The 22,581-nt window shown below is 43.4% G+C and overlaps 1 protein-coding gene across 1 annotated transcript; it reads right to left on the bottom strand.

Annotated features, from left to right (window-relative positions):
* Nucleotides 1-278: 278 nt before the first annotated feature.
* Nucleotides 279-4,682, bottom strand: KLHL33 (kelch like family member 33). The gene is made up of 4 exons (XM_063303089.1): nucleotides 4,148-4,682; nucleotides 3,024-3,972; nucleotides 1,464-1,634; nucleotides 279-1,022 (listed from the first exon to the last, which is right to left on the bottom strand). Exons 1-4 carry the CDS (start codon nucleotides 4,680-4,682, stop codon nucleotides 407-409), a joined length of 2,271 nt encoding a protein of 756 aa, XP_063159159.1. The 3' UTR covers nucleotides 279-406.
* Nucleotides 4,683-22,581: the final 17,899 nt, after the last annotated feature.

Raw genomic sequence — 22,581 nt, 5'->3', positions numbered from 1 at the left:
GCACAAAGATCCAGCTGCAAAGAAATTACATCTGCCTGTGTGAATGCAGAGCTTTTTCTCCAGTCCCTTGGCTTTTTCAAACAGATAAAAATATTTTTTCAGTGTTAATTTGAATGAAGTGGCAATCCAAGTGGGAAATAAAGTTGTTATTATTAAAATTAGTATTAGTATTATTATTGGGAAATAAAGGTATTATTATTATTGATATTATTGTTAGCATTAGCATTTATATTGCCTTTTTGCTGAGAACTCAAAGCAAACGTGGAGCAGGTTCTCTCTCCTCATGTTATCCCCACAACAACAACCCTGTGAGGTAGCTGACCCAAAGTCACCCAAGGAGGGACTTGAACCGGGCTCTGTCCACTGCAAATCCAGGACCTGAAACGCCATGCTATACTCGAGCCTTTCAGCAGCTTGATCCGGAGTTTTGATAGGGCAAATCCAGTAAAGAACCAGGAGGGTCATCTTCGTTGGGAGCATATGTGAGGGACGGTTCACTTTGTCTAAGGGAGGGGGGCACTTCTAAGACGCAGGCCTTTAGATCAGCGTAAGCCTGAGGCATCGTCCCCATATTGACCCAACGGTCATGGGAAGGGTTGTAGCAATGAATGAGATGCGTATCCCGATAGGTGTTATGGCTATACCCCCCCATGACGTAGAGCTCTCCCGTCAGGACAACAGAGGCAGCGATGACATGAGCTTGGGGAAGAGGACTCAAGGTGACCCACATGTCCTGATCTGGGCTGTACACCTCACAGGTCAGTTGGTCAGCGTAGCCCCCGTGCCCGTCCCGCCATCGTAGACCACCAGCCACATAGATCCGCCTATTCAGCACCTCCATGATGTGCCCCGCACGCTCTTCCTGCATGGGGGCCAGAAGGAAAGGTGGGCCATCTGGGCGATACCGAATCAGAGAGGACTGGCAGCGGCATGAGCCGTCGCTGCCCCCTGAGATATAGATGCACCCATCCAGGACACAGGCTGCGTGGCCACAGACTGGGGTAGGCAAGGGTGCACAAGGCCTGAAATGAAATAAGGGGAGGGGCGAGAGAGAAATAAGGGAAAATAAGGGAGGTGAAAATAACTGCTTTGCTGGAGCACAGAATGGGAGGTTTACCCAGTTTACCAAAAGCCAACGAATTATTTGTGAGAAACAGGCATGCAGGAAAGGTGAGGAAAAGAAGGCAGAGTTTTCTAGCCTGGCTGTTGGGGGCTAAATTCACAAAATGGCAAGCCACTGGGGACACAACAGGTTATAAATTTCCAGTGTCATCGTGGATTTGTTGATGGATTATCCTTTTACCTAGATTTTTATCTCAGTATCTGGAAGCAAGTGTAAGATTCTTCCTGTTTTATCTGCCCTTTCCATTAGAACAGTGTTTCTCAAACTTGGCAACTTTAAGACATGTGGAGTTCAACTCCCAGAATTCCCCACCAGCTGGTGAAATCTCCCTGAGCCCTACCTCCACGTGTTGCTCTGAGGTTCGTAGCACTCCACCAGATCCAGGCAATAAACTTCATTGGAGCTCCCCCCCAGAGCGTAGAAAAAACCATTCAGGAAAACGACAGGAAAATAACTCCGGCAATTTGTCATGTCAGCCAGTCGCTCCCAACTCCGGCAAAGAGGATCAAACCTGCAAGAGATGGTCAAGGAATAAGGATTCTCTGTGGAAATCAACTCTGTCCCCCAGTTGCTTATGGATGAGGCATAGTGCTTATTCCTCGACAGCCCAGTGTGCCAGATACGTTCCTCCTGGGTAAGGAAGTGTAACTATAGATGTCCTGGTTCCTACTTCTCTTTCTCAGTTGCAGGATCCACACGCAGAAAGTTTGACTAATTAGCATTTGCAAGAGGACTGAGAAGCCACAATCCCTCCTGGATCTTCTTAATTCCTTATGGTATTTATCAGGCTATGCTTCCATTCCCACAACATACTTAGCTGGATAATATAAACGATAGAAGTGTTACGGAAGCACAGAAAGTCAGTTACTTCAAAGTTAGGATCACACACCCCAAAGTACCCTTGGACAGATACTTGATGGGATAGCTATCCAACCAGATCAGCCATGTTGTACAAACCCAGATGAGAGGATTAATTCTCTCTTCTGGCCTTGGGATATACGGGCAGGAGCCTAGTGAACAATCCCAGGAGGCACTCCATTTCTATGGGGTGTCAGGAATAAGTCTCGTCCATGCCCAACCCATCCTAGGTTTTCTGAGCACTGCAGATTTTACTCTATTTTTTCTTGAACTGTTGGGGGGAAAAAAAACAAATCAGAAGTTGGCAGATGGTCAAGCTCCTGAAGGAGATAGGGATCCCAGCTTCTGGCATAACTGCAATGGATGGATGGATGGATGGATGGATATAAATTGTTGCTAGTTCACTGGCTTCATCATGTATCTTGGGGACATGGCAGCCTATTGATGAGCTCCCAACCAGTATTCCCATTAGCTGAAGGTAAAGGTAAAGGTTTCCCTTGACATAAAGTCCAGTTGTGTCCGACTCTAGGGGGCGGTGCTCATCTCCGTTTCAAAGCCTTGGAGCCGGCGTCCATAGGACACTTCCGGGTCATGTGGCCAGCATGACTCACGGAACGCCGTTACCTTCCCGCCGAAGCGGTACCAATTAATCTACTCACATTTGCATGTTTTCGAACTGCTTGGTGTGCAGGAGCTGGGACGAGCAACGGGAGCTCACCCCGCCGCGCGGTTTCGAACCGCCGACCTTCCGATCGACAGCTCAGCGGTTTAACCCGCAGCGCCACCGCGTCCCATTAGCTGAAGAACCATATAAAAACCTTTCAGCTCCCCTCAGCTGCAGTTACAGATATCATGAATGCTGGTTGTTTCCAGGATTCATGTATCTCCTTCCCTCATACTCACTATGATCAGATGCATAATTAAACATTAAGCCTGACATCTTCCCACTCCTATTCAAAAGTCTCTTCACAGAATGGGACTACATCCTATTCTCTCTTCCCTCCCCAATTCTCTACTTCAAGCAGCAGGCCTTCCAACTCACCTGAACACTGAACACATGGTATCCCTTACGCCGTAATAATGCTTTCCCCCAAAGAGATACATAACATTGTCCTTGACTGCTACGGCATGCCGGAATCGTGGTTTCTCTGGGAGTTTTCCAAGACAACGCCACTCCACTTGTTTGACCAAGCCGATGCCACTGAGGAAGCGGTGGGTGAACCAGAAATCCTGGCATGGGCTGCGAGTAGCCATATTCTTTGTCAGAGTATCTCCTCCACTAATCACGATGACCTTCTCTGGATATCTCACCCGGCAAGGAAGTTGCTCCATCTTGGAAGGACCTGGTGGGATGCTAGCTAAGGATTCAACCATGAGGGTGTAGAGGCGACCAGGAGCAGCCATCATCTCTTCTTTCCGCACCTGTTTGAGCTCTCGAGTGGACATCAGTGGGAATCGGATGCAGCTCAAAACTTTCTCAGCACAGTTCATCCGCCCAGCCCAGTCAGCATCCAACCAACGGATGGCTCCTTGGAAGGCTTCTAGTTCATTGAGGATGTAGAGGGAATCAGCACCAAGGAAGCCCACCAGCTGGTTCAGGGGAAGATCTAGGAACTTGGGTGTTTCCATGACATGAGCAAAGTTGCTTAATATAAACTTCTCTGCAGATTTTTCCAGATCATGTAGGTCATAAGCACAGGAAAAGGACAGGACATCCAAACTGGATTCTGGGGTGAGCTTGTAGTGGAATAGATCCAGGCAGAGATCCAAGATGCCAGAGACTTGGTACTGAAGGGCAGCCTGTGCCGCTTCAAACATATAATCCCATCCACCTCTCAGCACTCCTGAGTAAGCAAAGGAGATGATCAGCCCCAGATCAGCTGCAGTGAATTGGGTACAAAGAGGGGCCTTGGCCTGTTGAGTTTCCTTCATGCCGCTGGTAAACATGCCATGGAAGAATTCACAGCCACAAGCCAAGGCCAGGCGGTGAACTGAAAGTAGAGAAGATGAGGTCAGGAAATCGAAGGATTGTACCTTGGCTACAGTCATGGTGCCCTAACTCTGAGACAATTCCTAACCCAAATCTGGAGTTTTCCAATTCTTCCCAACCCACTGACTCCTGGTAATCTGAATTTTTTGCTTTCCTATCAACTCTGCTTTATTCACCTCGAAATGTATCTCCTTCAGCTTTAAGTTCCAGGTCCCAGCCAATGCCTTCATTGTACAGCTCTTCTAGCCTCTGCAACGTCTTCCATTTCTCTTCTGCTGGACTCAGTCTGTCCCCATTCTCTGTCCCTATCAACACTGTCTTGCAGATTTCAGCCACACGAGGGACTCCCAGGGCCTCGGCTGCATCTAGGATGTCTCCAGCCTTGACTGGGGTGGGCTCTAACTCTCCTGTGTAGGCAAAATTCAAAATGGCCTCCCAGCCAGATGGTGTGGTCACACCGTCCAGCTTCATCACTTCTTGCTCCTCATGCTCTAAACGCTGCAGAAAGACAGAACTGACTGCAGCCAGAAGGATGCTGTGGGCTTTATAGTTCTTTAGACCCAAAGTCACAGTCATATCCACCAGAAGGTCCTGTCCCCTCAGTTGGACAGCTGCAGTGAAGAACCCTTCTGCGTGGCCCTCACTCTGCAATTCCCACCGTTGTTCTGTTGGAGTTCCCATCACGTCTGGGGGTCTGTCCATGCAGGTCATCCTTTTCTGGAAAGAAGATACTTGTAAGAAAAGATCCAAAACTCATAGCTGGGTGATGTCTGTATTAGTACTGGCCAAAATGATTCTCCAGCACGCTTCATCAAAGAAAATATTTCAAAAATCCCACCCTATCCCTTTCTTTTTTGTAACATCTCAACTGATGAAGCATTTGGGAGAACTGGAAAGTTTTCATGTTTCGTCTCATTTAGGTTAATCCTACAGCATCGTCATCATCATCATCATCATGTCATCAAGTTACAAATTTGAGGTTTCCCTCAACAAACTGTGATGGCTTCTTATGCCCCAGTGAGAAAAGAGAACAGAACCAATGAAAGTGTGGAAGACAGTAAAGGAATGTGATAGAATGGCGAAATACATACTACCCTCAAGTCATTGAATTACAAACACAGCACACAAAATAGTTGTGTGTGGGGTGAAGATCACACTTTTTCAGTGTTTAGGAAACATTAAATATCATATATGTAGTTCTCATTTAGCGACCACAGCTGGGATTGGCAACTCAGTCATTAAGTGAAGCAGTTACTAAGTGAAACCGTGACTGCGCTTATGATCTTACTTCAGCTTTCCTATGCTTTACAGACCTGCAAAGGGTGTACATGCAAGGCTTGGTCACGAAGTGACTTTTTCATCACTGTCATAACTGCAAATGGTTGCTAAACACAGTCGCTAAACGAGGACTACCTGTATACAGGCTCCTAAAACTGATAGGTAGTTCTTAGAAAATCTACAGATATGTGATGTGCCTTTCCCACTAGCACAGAATAGGATGAAATGGTCTCTTTCTCCCCTCCCCCCCACTATATAAACAACGCACAATAGGTATAAGCATGCCTGCATGTGTTTTAATTGGAAAAGGATGTGTTATAGTTGTAGATTTGTGGTCTGAATCAGAGATTAATACTCCCATACATGGGAGTTCTGTTCTAATTTCTGGGAACAATTGTTTTGTGACAGTTTGCTCACAATTCACGAATATGATTCAATTTTTTTCTGAATGAGGGATCAGATTCACACGTAGCATTCAGCCCTGATTTGCTTTAACCACGGTTTGTTTTCTAAGCCACCCTTGGATTTGCACAGCACACTAACCCCAAGGAGCCAGAGTTGACAAACATGGTGGCAGGGTTCATGCAGCGTGTTGAGCCCAAGTTTAGTGAGTCACACTATGTCTCAGTGTGATGAGTGATCGCAGGTAGTCTGTGAACAGGCCTGGACTCCTGTTTGGGATGTGTCTTCATACCCAGCATGCTTATCATTTTCCATCGGTTGTTAGAGAACATTCTGATCTGATCTGATCTGACCTGTAATTATGATTATATCTGTCTGATACTCACGTAAGAAAAGGGTGGACATGCAAATCCCACAGAAGAATCTTCCCACATACACGCATGACACATGACCTCTCAACCCTTCGCCCTCAACCCTCTCACACTGACGGAGCTGCTTCATAACTACTTGGGGGATCCCCAGCCCAAATCTCTCACCTGTGTCTGCTGTGACGGGGTCCTTCTTGGACCTCTGTGGTATCCGTAGCTATGGCATGACCTCTGTGGTATGCTGACCATCAGCTTTGATGCCAGCTTGCAAAGTTAATTATAGCCAGATGCAAGATATTAAAAGAGGACAGGAGGGCAGAAGGGCTGAAATCAAAGCTAAACATAACCAGCCCACGCATTAACCTAGCAATCGAAGCATAATTCTCACAGATGCCACAAAAGGAAATAAAGCCGTTTCATAACTGTACAGCCACAGGTACTAATTGGGACTCACCTTACTGGACAATCCTAAATTTGAGAAGTAAAATAAACCCTTATTCATTTAAAGTTAGCACAGATAAACTGTTTTCCTGACATGCTGATTTTCTCTGTTCAGGTTCTCCGCTTCCCATGTTTGTGTGTGTGTGTTGTGTATTTATCTGAACACGCACACACACAAACTACAGACAGAGTAACAACCTAGGAACTCTGTTGCTTGGTGTCTAAAACTTTAGCCAACATGTTCATGGAAACTGGTTAGAGCCTTGTAAACCCCAGGAAGGTTTGACCTGGACTTGATGCACTTTGGGGAAAAGTCAGAATGGTTTCTACAAAAAGTGGGTGGGGAGCAGAATTCAGGGAAACTTTTGTGTGAAATCTGTCCTGGGTTGCCAGATGACCTGAATACATTAATTACTTCTGAGACACCACGGGTTTAGTAATAGAAATACCAGGAAGTCCAGACAGTTATAATTCAGTACGCGGAAGGGTGATAGGACAAAGCGTTAAGCCTGATTGAAGTTGTCACGGTTCTCCCTCCGGCAAGATCCTCAGCTGTCTCTCCTTTCATAGGAATCCATCAGACACCTTTGTGGACTTTCACATCTGTATCCCCCCCCCCTTTTTCACTCTTGGCCCTTTTCTTCTTGCTTGTGGGTAGGGGTCTTCTTGCAAGGAGGAAGAGAGTTATGTTTGGCTTAGGTGATCCCTCTCCTGGGCCAGTGGGTGAGAACTGGCAATCCAAAGCCTCCTTAGATGGGTTCCTACTCCATCTGTGAGTCTTCTCCCTAAGGTAGTGTTTCTCAACCTCAGCAGCTTTAAGGTGTGTGGACTTCAGCTCCCAGAACTCCCTTACCCATCCCATGCTGGCTGCGGAATTCTGGGAGTTGAAGTTTACACACCTTAAAGTTGCTGAAGCTGGGCAACCCTGCTCTAAGGTGTTGGAGACAGAAGCTTCCAGGGTGACTTTGGGCAAGTCCCTCTCCCTCCCTCAGAGGGTTGTTGTGTGGGGAAAAATAGGAGAGCTTTGTACACTCCTTTCAGCTCAGAAGGCAAGATATAAAACAAATATAAACAAATAAATAATAGCATTCTCCTCCATCTCCTCCCTCTCTGCTGTGTTTCTTTATTTATTAAATTTTTATCACCACCCATCTCCCCCCAAAGGAGGGACTCTAGGCATTTTACAATAAAAACAATGTTAAAATTCGATACAATTGTAAAAACCATAAATATAAATATAAATAAACAGTAAAAATATATGACAAAATCCAGATGGACTGAGAAATTCTGTACCAATCCCCTGGTATTAATCTCCTTAGTGCATTTCAAAACCCAACAGATAGCTGACTGTCTCTGAATGTCAGTGAATATCCCCATGAACCACAAGACAGAATTAAAATTTCCTGCAAATTATGTCAGTGCTGCCCACAATTTTTTTTTAAATCACGCAGATCTGTACAATTTACAAAACCCAAAACCTCCCTCTCTCATACATATGTTTTTATAAGTACATTACTATTTCTAGAAATGTTTACACCTTTAAAAATGGGGGGGGGAGGGAATTACAGAATATACAGCTGCTTTTTAGATCAGACTATTTGTCCCTGAATTCATTGTGCTATGCTGTAAAAAGATTTGATGGGTTTAGGCTTAGCGTGTTGACTGACCCCAGTGCCCAGCTCTCAGGGTTTGTTAAACCACAATTTGTGGCTTAGTGTTAAAGATGATCCTGGCCATTGGGAGTTATTCAACTATTATTAAACAAGTCATGGTTTAGTGCTACATGGAACCAAAACAGTCTATTTGGCTTCATCGACTAAACCTGGCAACAGCAATCCAGAGTTCCAGGGTTTTATTTGTGTAGATGGCCTTCTGGCCGTTTTTTATTTCCTAAAGAAAATCTGCTAAGGAGGGAAAGATGAAAAAGAGCTTACTTAGCTGCCATCAAGTCAGGCTCAGCTGCAGGAGACACCATAAACCACTGTTTTTCAAACTTGGCAACTTTAAGATGTGTGGACTTCAAATCCCAGAATTCTCCAGCCAATTCTGGGAGTTGAAGTCCACACATCTTAAAGTTGCCAAGTTTGAAAAACACTGCTGTAGACACAACCTGCTTCCAGGCCTATCTTATAACTCTTCAGATAATCTTATTATTTCATTGATCCCATCCATGCTGCTCTACTTTCCTTAACCTTGCCAAGCATAGTTTTTTTTCTAGCCCAACATCTGCTCCCATCCCATGATCACAGTATGTGAGCTTCTGCTGATCATAACCAGCAGTCAATCTTTGCTTGGTCCAAGATCAGTTGGTTAGTTCTTCTTGCAGTTCACAGTACTCTTAGTAACCATCATAGTTAATAAGTGTCTCTCTTGCCCCTTCTCAATGTCCAGCTTTCCACTTTCAATGGAAAAGAACTATTTCTTAAACAAATCTGATCTCTGTAGTCATAGAAATCCTTCATGATTGTGTCTTAATTTGCCATTGCATTCTTCCCTGGGATTTATCTCTTTGTTTGTTTAGCCACTGTCCATCTGTCTCTCTCTTCTAACCAAAGAATACAAACCAATTTACCACCTTTGCTTCTTCACCATCTACAGAAAGTTCACTAAACATGATTGTTAATGTTATTTGTCTTCATAAACATCAACACTAACCCACAGCTTTCATTTTCCATGTTTATTTGCATAAAGAGCTTGCAATGGGATATGTACCCCTGTTTGAAAGGCAGAACCACAGTGTTTTCTTTCCGTTAAGAAGCTATTTTTCTTTCCTGTAAGAAGCAATGTCAGCCGAGTTGTATTGGTACATTCAAGCAGTATCACTTTCCTGAACTGTTTCTTGCATTCTTTTGTGAGTAGTTAATAGTCTGATACGCCCTGAGTCAAACTACCAAACCAACATTTCTTCCTGCTTTCTAGCTTGTAGCCTCAGAACAATCCAAACATCTTTTGGCAAATTATTATTTGAGTGACATATGTCTGTACCTGACTTGTATGCAGCTTTCTGTATTTCTAAATACTAAAATTACTTCTATCTAGAGCAGTGTTTCTCAACCTTGGCAACTTGAAGATGTGTGGACTTCAACTCCCAGAATTCTTCATGCTGGCTGGGGAATTCTGGGAGTTGAAGTCGACACATCTTCAAGTTGCCAAGGTTGAGAAACACTGCTCTAAGGCTTTTCTTAGCTCTAAGGTTTTTCTTAATAATAAGTTATGCTGGCTGGCATCCCTGCTCATTGTTTGCTACCCTTCTGTGGAAACAGTCCTTGAATGTACCTACTGTATGTTCCATCTTCCTCAGCTCCACCAAGAGCTTTTTGCCACTAGTAGAAAGATCAGTAATGTGTTCTCCTTTTCTGAAAACTTCCTTGGGTAGTGCCCAAACAATCATCTTTGACAATCTTCCCACTTGCCCACATACTAATCCAGTTCAGGCTTACCAGCCCAAATTGCTTTTCTTAAAATCAACAAGCCAACTTCCACAACCAGTTGCTGTCTAAATCCATTTCAGCCATTTTAGCTTCCAACCAACACCTCCATCCTTCCCCATGCCAAGCTGCTCCTTCTCAGAATCCTCTCTAATGGTCTTTGAAATTCCCCCAGTAGCCTATCTGCAGGTCCTATGAGACCTTTTCTATGAGAAAATTAAAAAGGCTCTGCTCCCAGGCCTGGAGTTAATGTGGCTGTTATCTATTGGTGAGGCTCCTGTCATATTTTTGTACTGTTTGTCATTTTAGTTGTTTTAGTTTGGACTGCTGTTTATGTGGGTTTAAACTGTTTGAACTGGTTTACTGTTTGGGTGATTTTGTAAGCTGCCTAGAGGCTTCTACAGTGGGAGGCCATACCAAATCTGATATTAAATTAAAATTGGTGTAGTCCTCGGCTTCACCCCCAAAATGGTTAGATGGTGCCCTGTCTACCGAAAGGTTGCCCTCTTTTGCACAAAGGTTACGATGACTAGACTCAGAATCACTAGGAAGTTAAAATTTTCTCCAACTGCCCCAAATTTCAATTGAACTTAAGCAGGGTGTGTGTTTAAAAAAAATAGAAGAGGGCTGGAAAGAAGCTGGTTCACCCCATGCTGGGAAGACCCTGCCTCTTGAGTTTGAAGGCCTCGAGCCCTTTCCCACTGATCACATGTCACCAGGGGCAAAGCAGTGATGTCCCTTGGAAAAGGGGCTGGGGCTGGGAGCTTATCTGTTTTGGGAGGAACCCATGCATTTGTGTGCATGTCTTCTGCCTTATTTTTTAATTGAGGAAGTAGTCTCCTAGCCACAGTTCCTGCCTCTCAACCCATGGTTTGCAAAGTGCCAAAGGATGAACATCTGCTCAGATTAGGGACTTCACATTCCCTGAAGTCAGCTTGCCACCCAATGGAGGATTGTGGCGTGGCAGGGTTAAATGACATTTTTAAACTTGCAGCCGCCTAACACAATTTCCTCCTGTGCCCTAGGAGGACTTAGTGCATTTATGGGTTCAGGCAACAGGGCCTGGGTTGGTATTTTGCCCTGATAAGGAAGAAGTATCTGATGGAAGTAGGCGACTTAGAGACAGAATGTGAACCAGTTTGATTTTGGGAAGGGAATACAATGTAAGCCTGGGTGTGCCCTGTCGGAACGGAGTTACACCCCTGAAAATAAAAATGTAATTACTTTTGAAAGGTTCTTTCTTGCGTTTGGGGGGAATTCCCTTGATGTCTCAGAAAATGTTTGTTCAGACTGGTTTTTCCATTGGACCATATAGAGTCCAGGAGTAGAACAAAGAGTGGGAGGTTAAATGAGAGAAGGGTGGAGGGGAGAGAAGATGGTGAATGAAGAGGAAAAAAAGAGCTATCTGGTATTTCTTTAAAAGACGCTGAGTTGTGGACAGACCATTGCTCCAGATGGCTTCTTCTTGGCAGATGGCCTCATTTTCTTCTCTTGTGTTACAGCCATGAGGTAGAACTCCATATGTATCCATTTGGGGATTAAACCTTGACTCCTTTGACATTGCAGGACCTTGGATTTAAGAAGGTCTGGGGAGGGGGAAGGAAAAGAGAAGCCCCTTGGGGGGGAAAGGTGGATCATCTGCTAAGTTTGCAAGGACTCCATCTCACCACTCAAGTCGTGGTGAGACAGAGAGATTCTCCTCCCCAAGTCTGACAGCTTTCTCTTCAAATGCCATGCTCATAGTTTATGCTAAGGGTTGGTTCTCATTTGCTCTGGAGTAGCCTTTCAGGAGTCAGGGGGTATCTTCTTATGGCCTTGGATGCTGTTCAAATCAGCACCATGGACCAGTCATAGGGTGCTGCCATTTCAAAATCTCTACAAGTCACCAAAGAAGGGAACAGACTCCGGGATTGTGTAGTCCTGCCTCCTGTTATGGGTGTGCATCCCATTTCCCAACAGCTGACATTGTTGAAGAGTTCAGGTTAAACTACAGCCTGGAGCATTTCTATGACATAGGTTTATTTACACTTATGTACAAAAAGGGCACACGTTACAGGTGTACAGTATGACTAGTCTCCACCTCACTTTTCTAGGTAAACAGTTAGGCACAGAAATTACCGCAGGGAGCAAATGCATTTCTTCTTCAAACCCAGTTTAGCATATGAACCTCAGTCCCCCCTGGTTAGCAGGAAGAAGGAAAGTTGAGTCATACCTATTCTTCACCAGTATTTGTCTGAGTTTTTCTAGTTCTCTTGAAATGCATTAATAGAGTGTTCCTGGCTATCAATTATTTTTGATCAGTTCTCACATCTTTCGAGTCAGGAGATGTAGGAATGGAAGGCACATGGCTTCTCTGAACTCCTGGCCCTTAATACTGTTCATTGGGCATCTGTTTCTCCTTGGTTGTGCACATTTCATGACTTGTATCAACAGCCAGTGTGGTTGATGCTAAAGTGTGCCAGTGTGGTTATATGCTAAAGTCCATACGTCAGCGTGCACAGGAGCCATTGTTGACTCCCTGAATCCCCTGCTCTTCTCAATGCAGATATTGCCAATGGTCTTCCTGTCACCAGGTATGCATGCAGCAAAACAGATGGGCTGCATTCATGCAACACACCCATTTTCTGGAAAAGTGTGCAACATATTTTGGAGCTGAAATGTTTCGGCCTGTTCAGGCCTTACCAGACCTGGGCTTATTGGAAGTGTTCCGACAACCGAACAGGCCATTCCAACCTTGATAGAAACGGTCCAACCTCGGACTGAATGACTTTCCTTTTGGGGCAGCATGTTTCATCCTGATGCACGTCCCCGTCTCCCCGGTGCTTTGAAGCACAATTCCTGAACTGTCAATTTAGGAGTCGCTGGAGCCATGAAGAAAATTGGTCAAAGTCAACCCTCATCAGGCAGACATGTTGTGTGAATGAATCTGGTTAACTTGATCTGGTTAAGCATTTGTGCAAGCCATTGAGAAAGAACAAGACATGGATATATGCCTCGAATCTATATTTCGATTTCATGCGATATTTGAATCAGAAGGGATTTTTAGTGGTACGAATGTAATACAGTGTACACTTCAATTTGGTGATTTATATTGTGTTGAACGTGGTTTTTCATATTCATTTTTAGCTTGTTCAGTCATGATTCTTAGCCCCTTAACATACATACATACATACATACATACATACATACATAATTTAACTATTCAAACTAATTAAAGATATATTAGAAAGCTACAACTTCCATGAGATTTAAAAATCCCTGCTTTATTTATTTGTATCCTTTTACTCTTTAAAGAAAGGGAGAGAGAACAAAAGGCTCCATTTATTTCCTTTGCCCTCTCCTTTCGGATAGAAGCACCAGTGGAGACCTCAGGGGGACAGCAAGCACATCAGGAACGGCTGAGTTTCCGTATGCACCTTGATGTTAGGTGGCTGTCTGGTTCAGACTGAGTCACAGAGCAAAACAAGCCATCGGTTTGTAATCCACAATTTCGATGCAATTTAATGGATTGTAATTCATTGGTGGTTGGATAAACCATGGTTTAGTGGGCCAGGAAGAAGGTTCGTTGAGGAAGGGCACTATGGATATATTTGCCAAGGCGGGTCTTAATGTTTAGAACTGAGCCTGCCTCTGCTAAGTGCTGCCTAGATAATCATCTTCCTCCCTCCCTCCCTCCCCTAAAAGCTTTTCTGTCTCTGTAGTCCCCCAAATTCCCTCCAAGTTAACAGGTAACCGATTTAACCCACTTTGATGCTGCCTCTGGATGGTGTTGGAACATGGGCAGAAGACTACTTTAATTCCAGTCCAGCTAAGGATGACTTAAGTCTACTTCATTTATGGGCTGGGGGTGAGAGGTAGAGACCTCTGTGGGGACATGACAGAACAAGAACATTGCTAGGACAACCCTTCCTTTCTAACCAGTTGCAACCATGACAGTTGGAAGCGTTCGGGTCTCATTCAAAGGAAAGGGGTGTGTGTTCGGTTCCTGCTTCAACTGGCGCCAGCAAGTTCTTTCTATGTGGGGACAGTCCCCCATTTTGCCCAGCAAGGTTGTGTTTGTTCCTCCATGCCACATGGCATCTGCCACCTTTCTCAGGCCCTGGCTGCCTAGTTAGTGTTGCAAGAGGACTAACTTAGCCAGCTTGGGTGGGGCTGGAGTTTCGATGCATATGGAGTGGCTGGCGCGTGGTTCTGAGCGTGCCTGTGTGCAAGAACACGGCAGGGGAGGAGACACCAAGTCCACAGTGAAGCAATGCTCCATAAGTTTATCAGCTGGAAGCAGGCACATCAGCAGGGACATGTTTTCATCCCTGCTTTGGGATCAGAGTGCGGCCGTTTGGTGAAAGGCAACAGGCTTGGCGGGGCAGCCTATGTAGTGTCTACATAGTGTCTTCAGAGTAAGTAGAAGAGCAGATTGGAGATGCACTGCTGGTTGACCCATAACCCAGATGTTGCTTTGCAGCTGTAAGAAGGGAGAAGGTTCTTCAAAGGTAGTTTCTTCTTGTGGAGTCCTTGGTGCTCTCTGAGCCTTGTTGTTTTCTTGCAGACGTTTCATTGCCAGACTAGGCAACATCTTCAGTTTCTTCTTGACAGCAGCTGATGATGTTCTGTTTGCTTCAGTACTTCCCTTATTGCATCTGATGAAGTCCTGCCTGTTGAAGTTCTGACTGTTGCCTGCTTGTAATGATGAAAGAAAATGCATGTTTGTACTTCTGTATTTTCAGGGGTTGGGTCATAAGCAGAAAGGAAACTGATACAGCTTCCCCTAACTCTGTATTCCTGAGCCAAGGAAAGCTTCCCCTACTGAAAAATGAGCCTGTCCTGCAGCTGTTGGAGATACAGAAACCCTGGTTGAAAATAGCTGTTAATCCCAAATCCCGAGACCGTTTACGTGCATGGAGTGGGCCCCAAATTGCCTCTTTGGGTGGTGATCCCTTCTCTTTTCTTTAGATTTTGTAGGGCTATCAGATCTGGACTGCAAAACCCTAGCTGATCACCAGATGGCAGCCAAGAGAGATAGACAACTCAAATTCTCTGCTACCATCTACTGCTGAACCTGATTTTTACATCCCATGCATAGTAGCCCTTGCTTTGATCTGCAAAATCTGGAGCTCATTTCTACCACCAGTGCTTTCACCAGCACGATCAGTTTAACTGTGGTTGGGTTCATACATTGTGTTACACTTTACTTGGAGTTATATGTGGTTCAGTGTGTTATGCGAACCCAGCCCACGATAGCCTATTCAACAATCATGATTCAGCAAACTATGGTTTAGCATGACATATGAATCTTGCTTATTTCTCCATGCAGGGAGAAAAGAGCAATCTGTGGGTGCTTACAAACCCATGGAAGCCTGGAATCATAGCTTGAAGTGGATTTCTCATAATTTCTGGAGATAAGAAAAACTTACTTGTTGGAGAGGAAAAGAGAAGGGCAAACAGGTGACTCTGAATGTGGCCAGTTTGTCAGGATATCAATGGTTTATCTCAGTGTTTCTCAAACTTGGCAACTTCAAGATGTATGGACTTCAACTCATGCTGGCTGGGGAATTCTGGGAGTTGAAGTCCACACATTTATCTGGTTTATCTCTTATCTGGTTTATCTGTTTTTCCACAAAAGTACAACTCTAGCATTTTCTCAGATCGCACGTGTCCACTAAACAACTCTTTGCTGTGGAACAATTGGTACTTTTGGCAACGGCACAGAAGCTATTAGCCAAAAGTTGGCAACCCTGATCCTGATAGATAATACTTCTCGAGACACAGATAGAATAGGTACCTATTTAGCAATAGAAAAATGATTAGCAAATGTTGTGTTGAAGTGTATTGCCAGCTGTTCTACACTTGTGCTGAAGATTATGTAACAAGGAAATTATTTCCTTCCAGGTCACACTTTGTTACTGCCTTCTCTGACTTTCACAGCAGCTTATTCTGCCAACATGCTCTGACCTAAAAATATCACCTTCTTGGGTGATAACTGAGCCATTCTTAAAATTCTGGAAAGCGAGGAGAGCCTCCACCTCAAACCTGGCCCTACAGGAGAAAGATTTCTCCATGGATCAAGTGCTAGGACATTTCTCTGGCTTTTTAAAGATACAAGGCTTCCCAGATCATGCCTTAATTATTTCTTCCTTCCATGCTGGTTTTCTGTTTCTCAACCTTTAAGAAGTGTGGACTTCAACTCCCAGAATTGAGAAACACTGTTCTAAGGAATTCAGGGTGGTTACTTAAACACAAATATGCATAGGCATTGTCCAGGCTAATTTGGAAGTCTAGGGGTACAGTTTGAGGTAAAGTTGATGCTTGTTTTATTTTAAAATAGAAAGGAAGAGGAAAAAGGAAAACAAAGGAAATGCAAAACATCTCTTTTTAGGAGAGTATGGTGCGACCAGTTATCTTGTATTCTGTCCCTATGCTCTGAACAGGCCACTTTAATGCCACCACACAAGATACATTCCACAAGATCTCTTGTCTGTTGTTCTTTGCCATTAGAAGGTAGCTAGTCAACTCTGCGTAGACATTGCTACTCTTCACCCAATAGTCAGACAGTTGCTTAAACAACAAGCGCATGGAGAAGATCTCAGAATTACATGTGAACCCAGAAATGGGAAGTTGGCAAGGCATTCATCAGTAGGCTTTTTGAGGACAGAGTCAAAACACTTCCTTTTTCTTCTAGTAATCCCCGACTGGGGAAGGCAATGGCAAACCACCCCACTATAGTCTGCCAAGAAAACGTCACAAAAGTGGTGTCCCCCCAAAGTGTCAGACATGACTCGGTGCTTGCACAGGGGACCTTTCACACAATCCTAGGAATGGGGTGGGCAGGGATGTCTGTGTTTGGAGGGCACGCACATTTATTTATTTATTTACTGCAACATTTCCATGCCCCCCTCCTCCTTGCAACTCAGACTTTTCTGCCTCCTCCTCCTCATGTGACCCCTGGAGTCAAAAAAAAAATTGGCCCACTTTCTTGTTGCACGCTATATCCCCAGCAAGGTTGTGGGTTACTCAGAAAGCATCCTCTTATTTAACCTGTTGCAACAAAGACCCTGATTTCCCCCACATGGGAGATGCAGTTGGTGTAATTGGCAGATGCCTTTTGTGCTTACAGATTTGTGTGCATTGAGTTTTGTGCTTCAGAGTGTGAATCTAAGTAACTGGGTTGGGTCTGTAAAGCTCAGGTCAGTTAACTGGTGTAACGCAAACTTAGTCAGTGGTTGTGGCATTGTAAAGCAATCACATTTATTATTTGGCAGAGAAGTACACAGTCCCACAGAGGACTTATAAAAAAGACAGAGAGAGAGAGATCAGAGAGTGAGCATTGCCAAAGATTATGGCCCATTAACAAAACAGTGCTTGGGTGTGACCCAGACGTTCTTGCATTGATGGGCTAATGTACATATGCAAAGTGATAAGAACCCTTGCCCTCTGTTTAATTTAGGATAAATGCTGAATTCTTCTAATTAACTGCCCCATTTCTCCTGATGAAAACGGATTAGAGGAATTGCTTTGAAAATGACCATCACCTTCAGCTCAGGGGCAGCCAGACCTGCACCACTGAGATATTTTCCCACTGAACAGTTTTTTTTAAAGCAGTGCCATATCTGATGTCAATTTTCTATCCCCATTTTTATTCATTTTCTGTGGTAAATGTTTACCCAATTTTCCTATTTAAAAACACTCCACCCTTCTTTTGTGAAGAGATAGGCCAGTTTGTCCAATATAAAATTTAAGATGCCACTTGGGAAGATGAGCAAGTGAAACCTTGGTATTTTGGGTGAAAGAATTAAAATAATATAGTTTAAGCAATGAAAGGGGCTATTTAGGCCAACACACCCAATTCCTTGCTCCTTGAAGGCATCTAAATAAAAGCATCCCCAATAGATGACCATTTGCCCTCATTTGAACACATCTAATGACCTTTCTGGGTCATTGGTTCAATTGCTGAAGTCTTGTTAAGATTTTTGGGAGAGGGGGGAATATTCAGTTGGAATCTGCCTTCTTGTAACTTAATTCCATTATCCCAAATCCTGCACTCTGAAACAAGATAGAATGGATCTGAAGCACTTTCTGTGGGACATTGCCCAAGTATTTGAAGAATGCTATCATGTTCCCTCTCAGTTTTCACATTTTGAAGCCAAAAATTCTCAATTTGTTGAAAGTGACTCACAGAACTTAGTTTTCAGTCTTCTGGTCACACCCATTGCCTTTTGCTGAACCTGTCGCAATTTCTATGAACCTTCTTAAAATGTAGTTCCCAGGAATGGATGCAATACTCTAGGAGGGGTCCTACCAGCGTGAGAAAGAATGGAATTGTGACTTCCTGTGATTGGGAAATAATATTTCTGTTGATGCAACCTGGAACTCCATCTGCCTTTTTTGTAGCCATTTGACACCACTGACTCCATTTAATTAGTAATCAATTTTTATTTCAAGATCGGTTTTACAAGTATTGTAAGCTGTGTCATAGTGCTGTCAGAGCTGGCATCTGCCACAAAGTTATATTGTTTTGTCTATATCACTGTGATGTGATTTGCTGTTGCTGGTAAATAACTACTTAAGCCTTTGGGATTAAATACTAATTTACCATGCAGGCCCTGTAATATGGAAGTGTCTATATCCTATTTATTAGGATTGAATTTGAGCGTTTTGATATGGAGATCCTTTGGCTGGGATCATTCTAAGTCATAAATACGTTTTTTTTGCTTTTGGCTTTAGTTTGGCATGCAAATCTAGTTCTTATGGTTTGCAAATCATAGTTTACAGTTCTGCATGTTGTGTGAATCTAACCAATAGCAAACAATGGTATAGCAAAATATTTCTACATGGAATGATTTTTCAAGGAAGAGAGTGTGTCCCTTCTACATATGTAATTCTACAATATCTTACCTGTTCCAGATTCCCCATCTTCTTTTTGTTCTGCACTTTTTCTTTGTATGAATGGGTAATTTCCCATTCCTGAATCTATACTGAACATTACCATGGCTTTGTTTATGGTTTTTATTGTAGTTCTGGTTTAAAACACTCCAGGATTGTTACTTCAAAGATGGAGAAATGCTGTAATTGTTAGATTGCTCATTAGAATTGTTGAGTTATATTTGTTGACTTTTGATGGGCAGGGACGTGGTGGCACTGCGGGTTAAACTGCTGAGCTTGCTGATCGGAAGGTCGGTGGTTCGAATCCACATGACGGGGTGAGCTCCCGTTGCTAGTCCCAGCTCCTGCCAGCCTAGCAGTTCAAAAACACGCAAATGTGAGTAGATTAATAGGTACCGCTTCGGCGGGCAGGTAACGGCGTTCCATGTAGTCATGCCGGCCACATGACCACGGAAGTGTCTACGGACAAACGCCGGCTCTTCGGCTTTGAAACGGAGATGAGCACCGCCCCCTAGAGTCAGACACGACTGGACTTAATGTCAAGGGAAACCTTTACCTTTACCTTTGATGGGCGTAGTAGTTTATGCAGATGGAGTACCAGCTCAGCTGCCTTGCCAAAAAGACATTAGTGGTGCTATTCAAGAAAGGGAAGGAAATTACCTCCATAAAAACACCCTTGTAAAAACTTGTTTCCAACGCCCGCCCCTCCGCCATAGGCCAAGCCCCTGTTATTGCTGGCAGACATACCAAGAAGGGCAAAGCATGGCATGTAACTGCTTTCTTTCAGAGATTTACTTACCCTTTTTCTTTGTGAACTTCTAAAGGGGTATGCAAAAACATGAAAGGCCACCTTCATTCAAAAAGTAAAGAGGTAAAGAGTTTGTTAAATACCCAAAGCACAAATAAAAAGAAGAAATCACCCGCACCCACAGGGTATTCAGAAATAATAGTATAGGAAGGAGGAGGAGGAGGCGGCTTTAAAAGATGGTGTAGAAGAGTGGATTTCAGCTGGGATGTGGTTTATTTCAGTGTCCCAAGAGTGGGAGCATTTTTAGATACACACACACAGACACACACAGACACACACAAACACACACTAAGTTCAGGAATGGACAAGAGCCATGTTCCACTGCTCCCTTACTGCACAGGCATTTGGGCTATGAGTTGGCTGAGTGTTTTATTATTACCTTAGCAATTTGAAATGGTAATGGTTATTCAGCCCCAGAAATGTGGTATTTGGTTTTTTAAAAACATTGTTTTATTATTTATGTTACAATTTTTTTAGTTTTAAATTTGTAGACCACCCAGGGTCATCTTGTTGAGGTAGGTGGCTACATAAATTGTTTCAATCAATCAATCAATCAATCAATCAATCACCAGCCAGGGGAACCATTTTTTTCTTCTCAGTGGAAGAAAGAATCACCTTACAAACCATAGCAATAGAATAAAGCATTTTTTAAAACAAACTTATTTATTAACACTGTATTTGGTTCAAAGTGATGATTACCTTATATCAACTGTAAATAAAGCTAAATTAAAACTTGTGCTTTAGAATTTAGCTATTTTGCATTTTCTTACAGAACACTCTCCAGTGCTATAGGCCAGTGTTTCTCAACCATGGCAACTTGAAGATGTGTGGACTTCAACTCCCAGAATGGGAGTTGAAGTCCACACATCTTCAAGTTGCCAAGGTTGAGAAACATTGCCATAGGCCTTCTTAAGAGTTGCCAATTGCTTTCTCTTCCCCTGCTCTTCTGCCTTAAACTGGAGCCTTTGCTGCAGATACAGCCAAACATATTTTTTGTCCTGCCACATGCAAAGCTTCACTTGGATATTTTACATATTTCATTTATTTATTTAATCCTGCCTTTATTATTTTTATAAATAACTCAAGGCGGCAAACATACCTAGTACTCCTTCCTCCTCCTATTTTCCCCACAACAGCCACCCTGTGAGGTGGGTTGGGTTGAGAGAGAGTGACTGGCCCAGGGTCACCCAGCCGGCTTTCATGCTTCAGGGGGGACTAGAACTCAGAGCCTCCTGGTTTCTAGCCCGGCACCTTAACCACTAGACTAAACTGGCTCTATTGTTGTTAAAGGTGTGGTAATGAGAGCAGGCTGGAATATTTGTTTACTTATTTTGATTGGTTTATTTAGAGTTTGGCTTACTAGTTATTTGGCAAACCAATCTCACCCAGCCAGTACTGTGCAGCATATTGGATGAGACACCCAGGTTCAACTCCATGTTCATACAGGAAGATCCATAGGTGACTTTGGAATAGGTTATTGGACTTGTTCATACATCACACTAAACCAGACCAAACTTGGTTTTGGCTAATGTATTGTGCAGATTCAGCTATTATAGTATGGAAGCCATAATTTATGGTTTTGTGTTTTGTCCAAACCCTCTTAACTGATGATTATTCAATAAACCATGGCTTAGCACAGGGTTTCTCAACCAGGGTTCCGTGGAACCCTAGGGTTCTGTGAGAGGTCACTGGGAGCTCACAATTTATTTTAAAAAATATTTAAAATTCAGGCAACTTCTCATTAAAGAGGTACTGTAAGTTTCATTCTTTATTTTAAGAACACTGTTAATGAATATATACAGGCTTATACATGAAACAGAATAATTTTGTAACTTCCGGCCTATATTTGAGCCTGAATGTGCAGGGGCTCCCCAAGGCCTGAAACATATTTCAAGGGTTCCTCCGGGATCAAAAGGTTGAGAAAGGCTGGCTTAGCATGATATGCAAACCTGATTATGACTGGCTTTGCAAATCATGCTAAATCATAATATGATTAGGTAAGTATTAACTTAAAAGATTATACAAACTGAGAAAATGTGATTTAACACCCTCCCCACAAATGAAATTACTGCCAAACCTTGATTTAGCAAATATGCAAGCCCAACCAAGCTTTCAACCCCATTCACCTTAGAGGGTCTTAGGAAGATAAAATTAGAGGGAGGGATATTTTGTTTTCAACCTTGAATACATTGAAAGAAAGGTAAAAAATACATTTTATCCATGGAATAGGCAATTGCCTTCAAGGATAATGTCTCCTCTCCTTATCTGTCATAGCACCCTGGGCTTTGGTATACAGATTCAGAATATATAACCATTACCTCATAATTGCTCCAGGTAAGTTCGGAATGTGCCCAAGGTAAGAATTTATTGGTCAATTCCTGAATGATTCCTAGTACATTGGCAAGGTAATAGTTGCTTCATAGTCAACACCTCAATTCCTCTCCCTTCCCCGTTCTTCAAGGAAATTGATAAAATCCTTGATTTTTAGTCATTCAGAAGTAAATTTTTTGCACTTTTTTGCACTGAAGATGTTGCCAAGTCTGACAATGAAAACATCTGCAAGAAAACAACAAGGCTCAGAGAGCACCAAGGACTCCACAGAAGTAAATTTGCATTTATCTACAATATGCAGTTCATTCCAATTTAAGGTGACAGTTCATGGGAAGCAAACTTTCCTGGCCTCCATCCCTGAGCCGCTATCTTGCAACTGGCTCTCTTAAATGAACATCAAGGTTTGGGGGAGAGCGGAGTGGGGGCGGGGAGGAAGAAAGAAAGTCCATACCAAAGAATTTCCCTCAGATCTGTTAGCATCATTCCTTGAAATTTCCCCCACATAGTTTCATTAGAGCAGATTGTACAGTAGTGGTTTTCCGTTTTTTGTTTCTTTAGACCTACCAATTACACTGTCCCAGAACTTTCGTCCCACCAAGGCAGAAAGAAGTCCATAAGAAAAACCAAAGAGCCATATAGCCCAACATTCTGGGTCCAACTATGGTCAATTGGAGGCC

Source organism: Candoia aspera, chromosome 4 (genome assembly GCF_035149785.1).
Source record: "Candoia aspera isolate rCanAsp1 chromosome 4, rCanAsp1.hap2, whole genome shotgun sequence".
Taxonomy (NCBI): domain Eukaryota; kingdom Metazoa; phylum Chordata; class Lepidosauria; order Squamata; family Boidae; genus Candoia; species Candoia aspera.
This window is presented reverse-complemented; position numbering and strand designations above follow the sequence as displayed.

Coding starts and splice junctions, on each gene's coding strand:
- KLHL33 (XM_063303089.1), bottom strand. CDS start 4,682: ATGACCTGCATGGACAGACCCCCAGACGTGATGGGAACTCCAACAGAA. Junction 1,635..3,023: donor ACCATGTGTTCAGTGTTCAG/GTGAGTTGGAAG, acceptor CATCTCTTGCAG/GTTTGATCCTCTTTGCCGGA. Junction 1,023..1,463: donor CCTCAGAGCAACACGTGGAG/GTAGGGCTCAGG, acceptor ATTTCATTTCAG/GCCTTGTGCACCCTTGCCTA.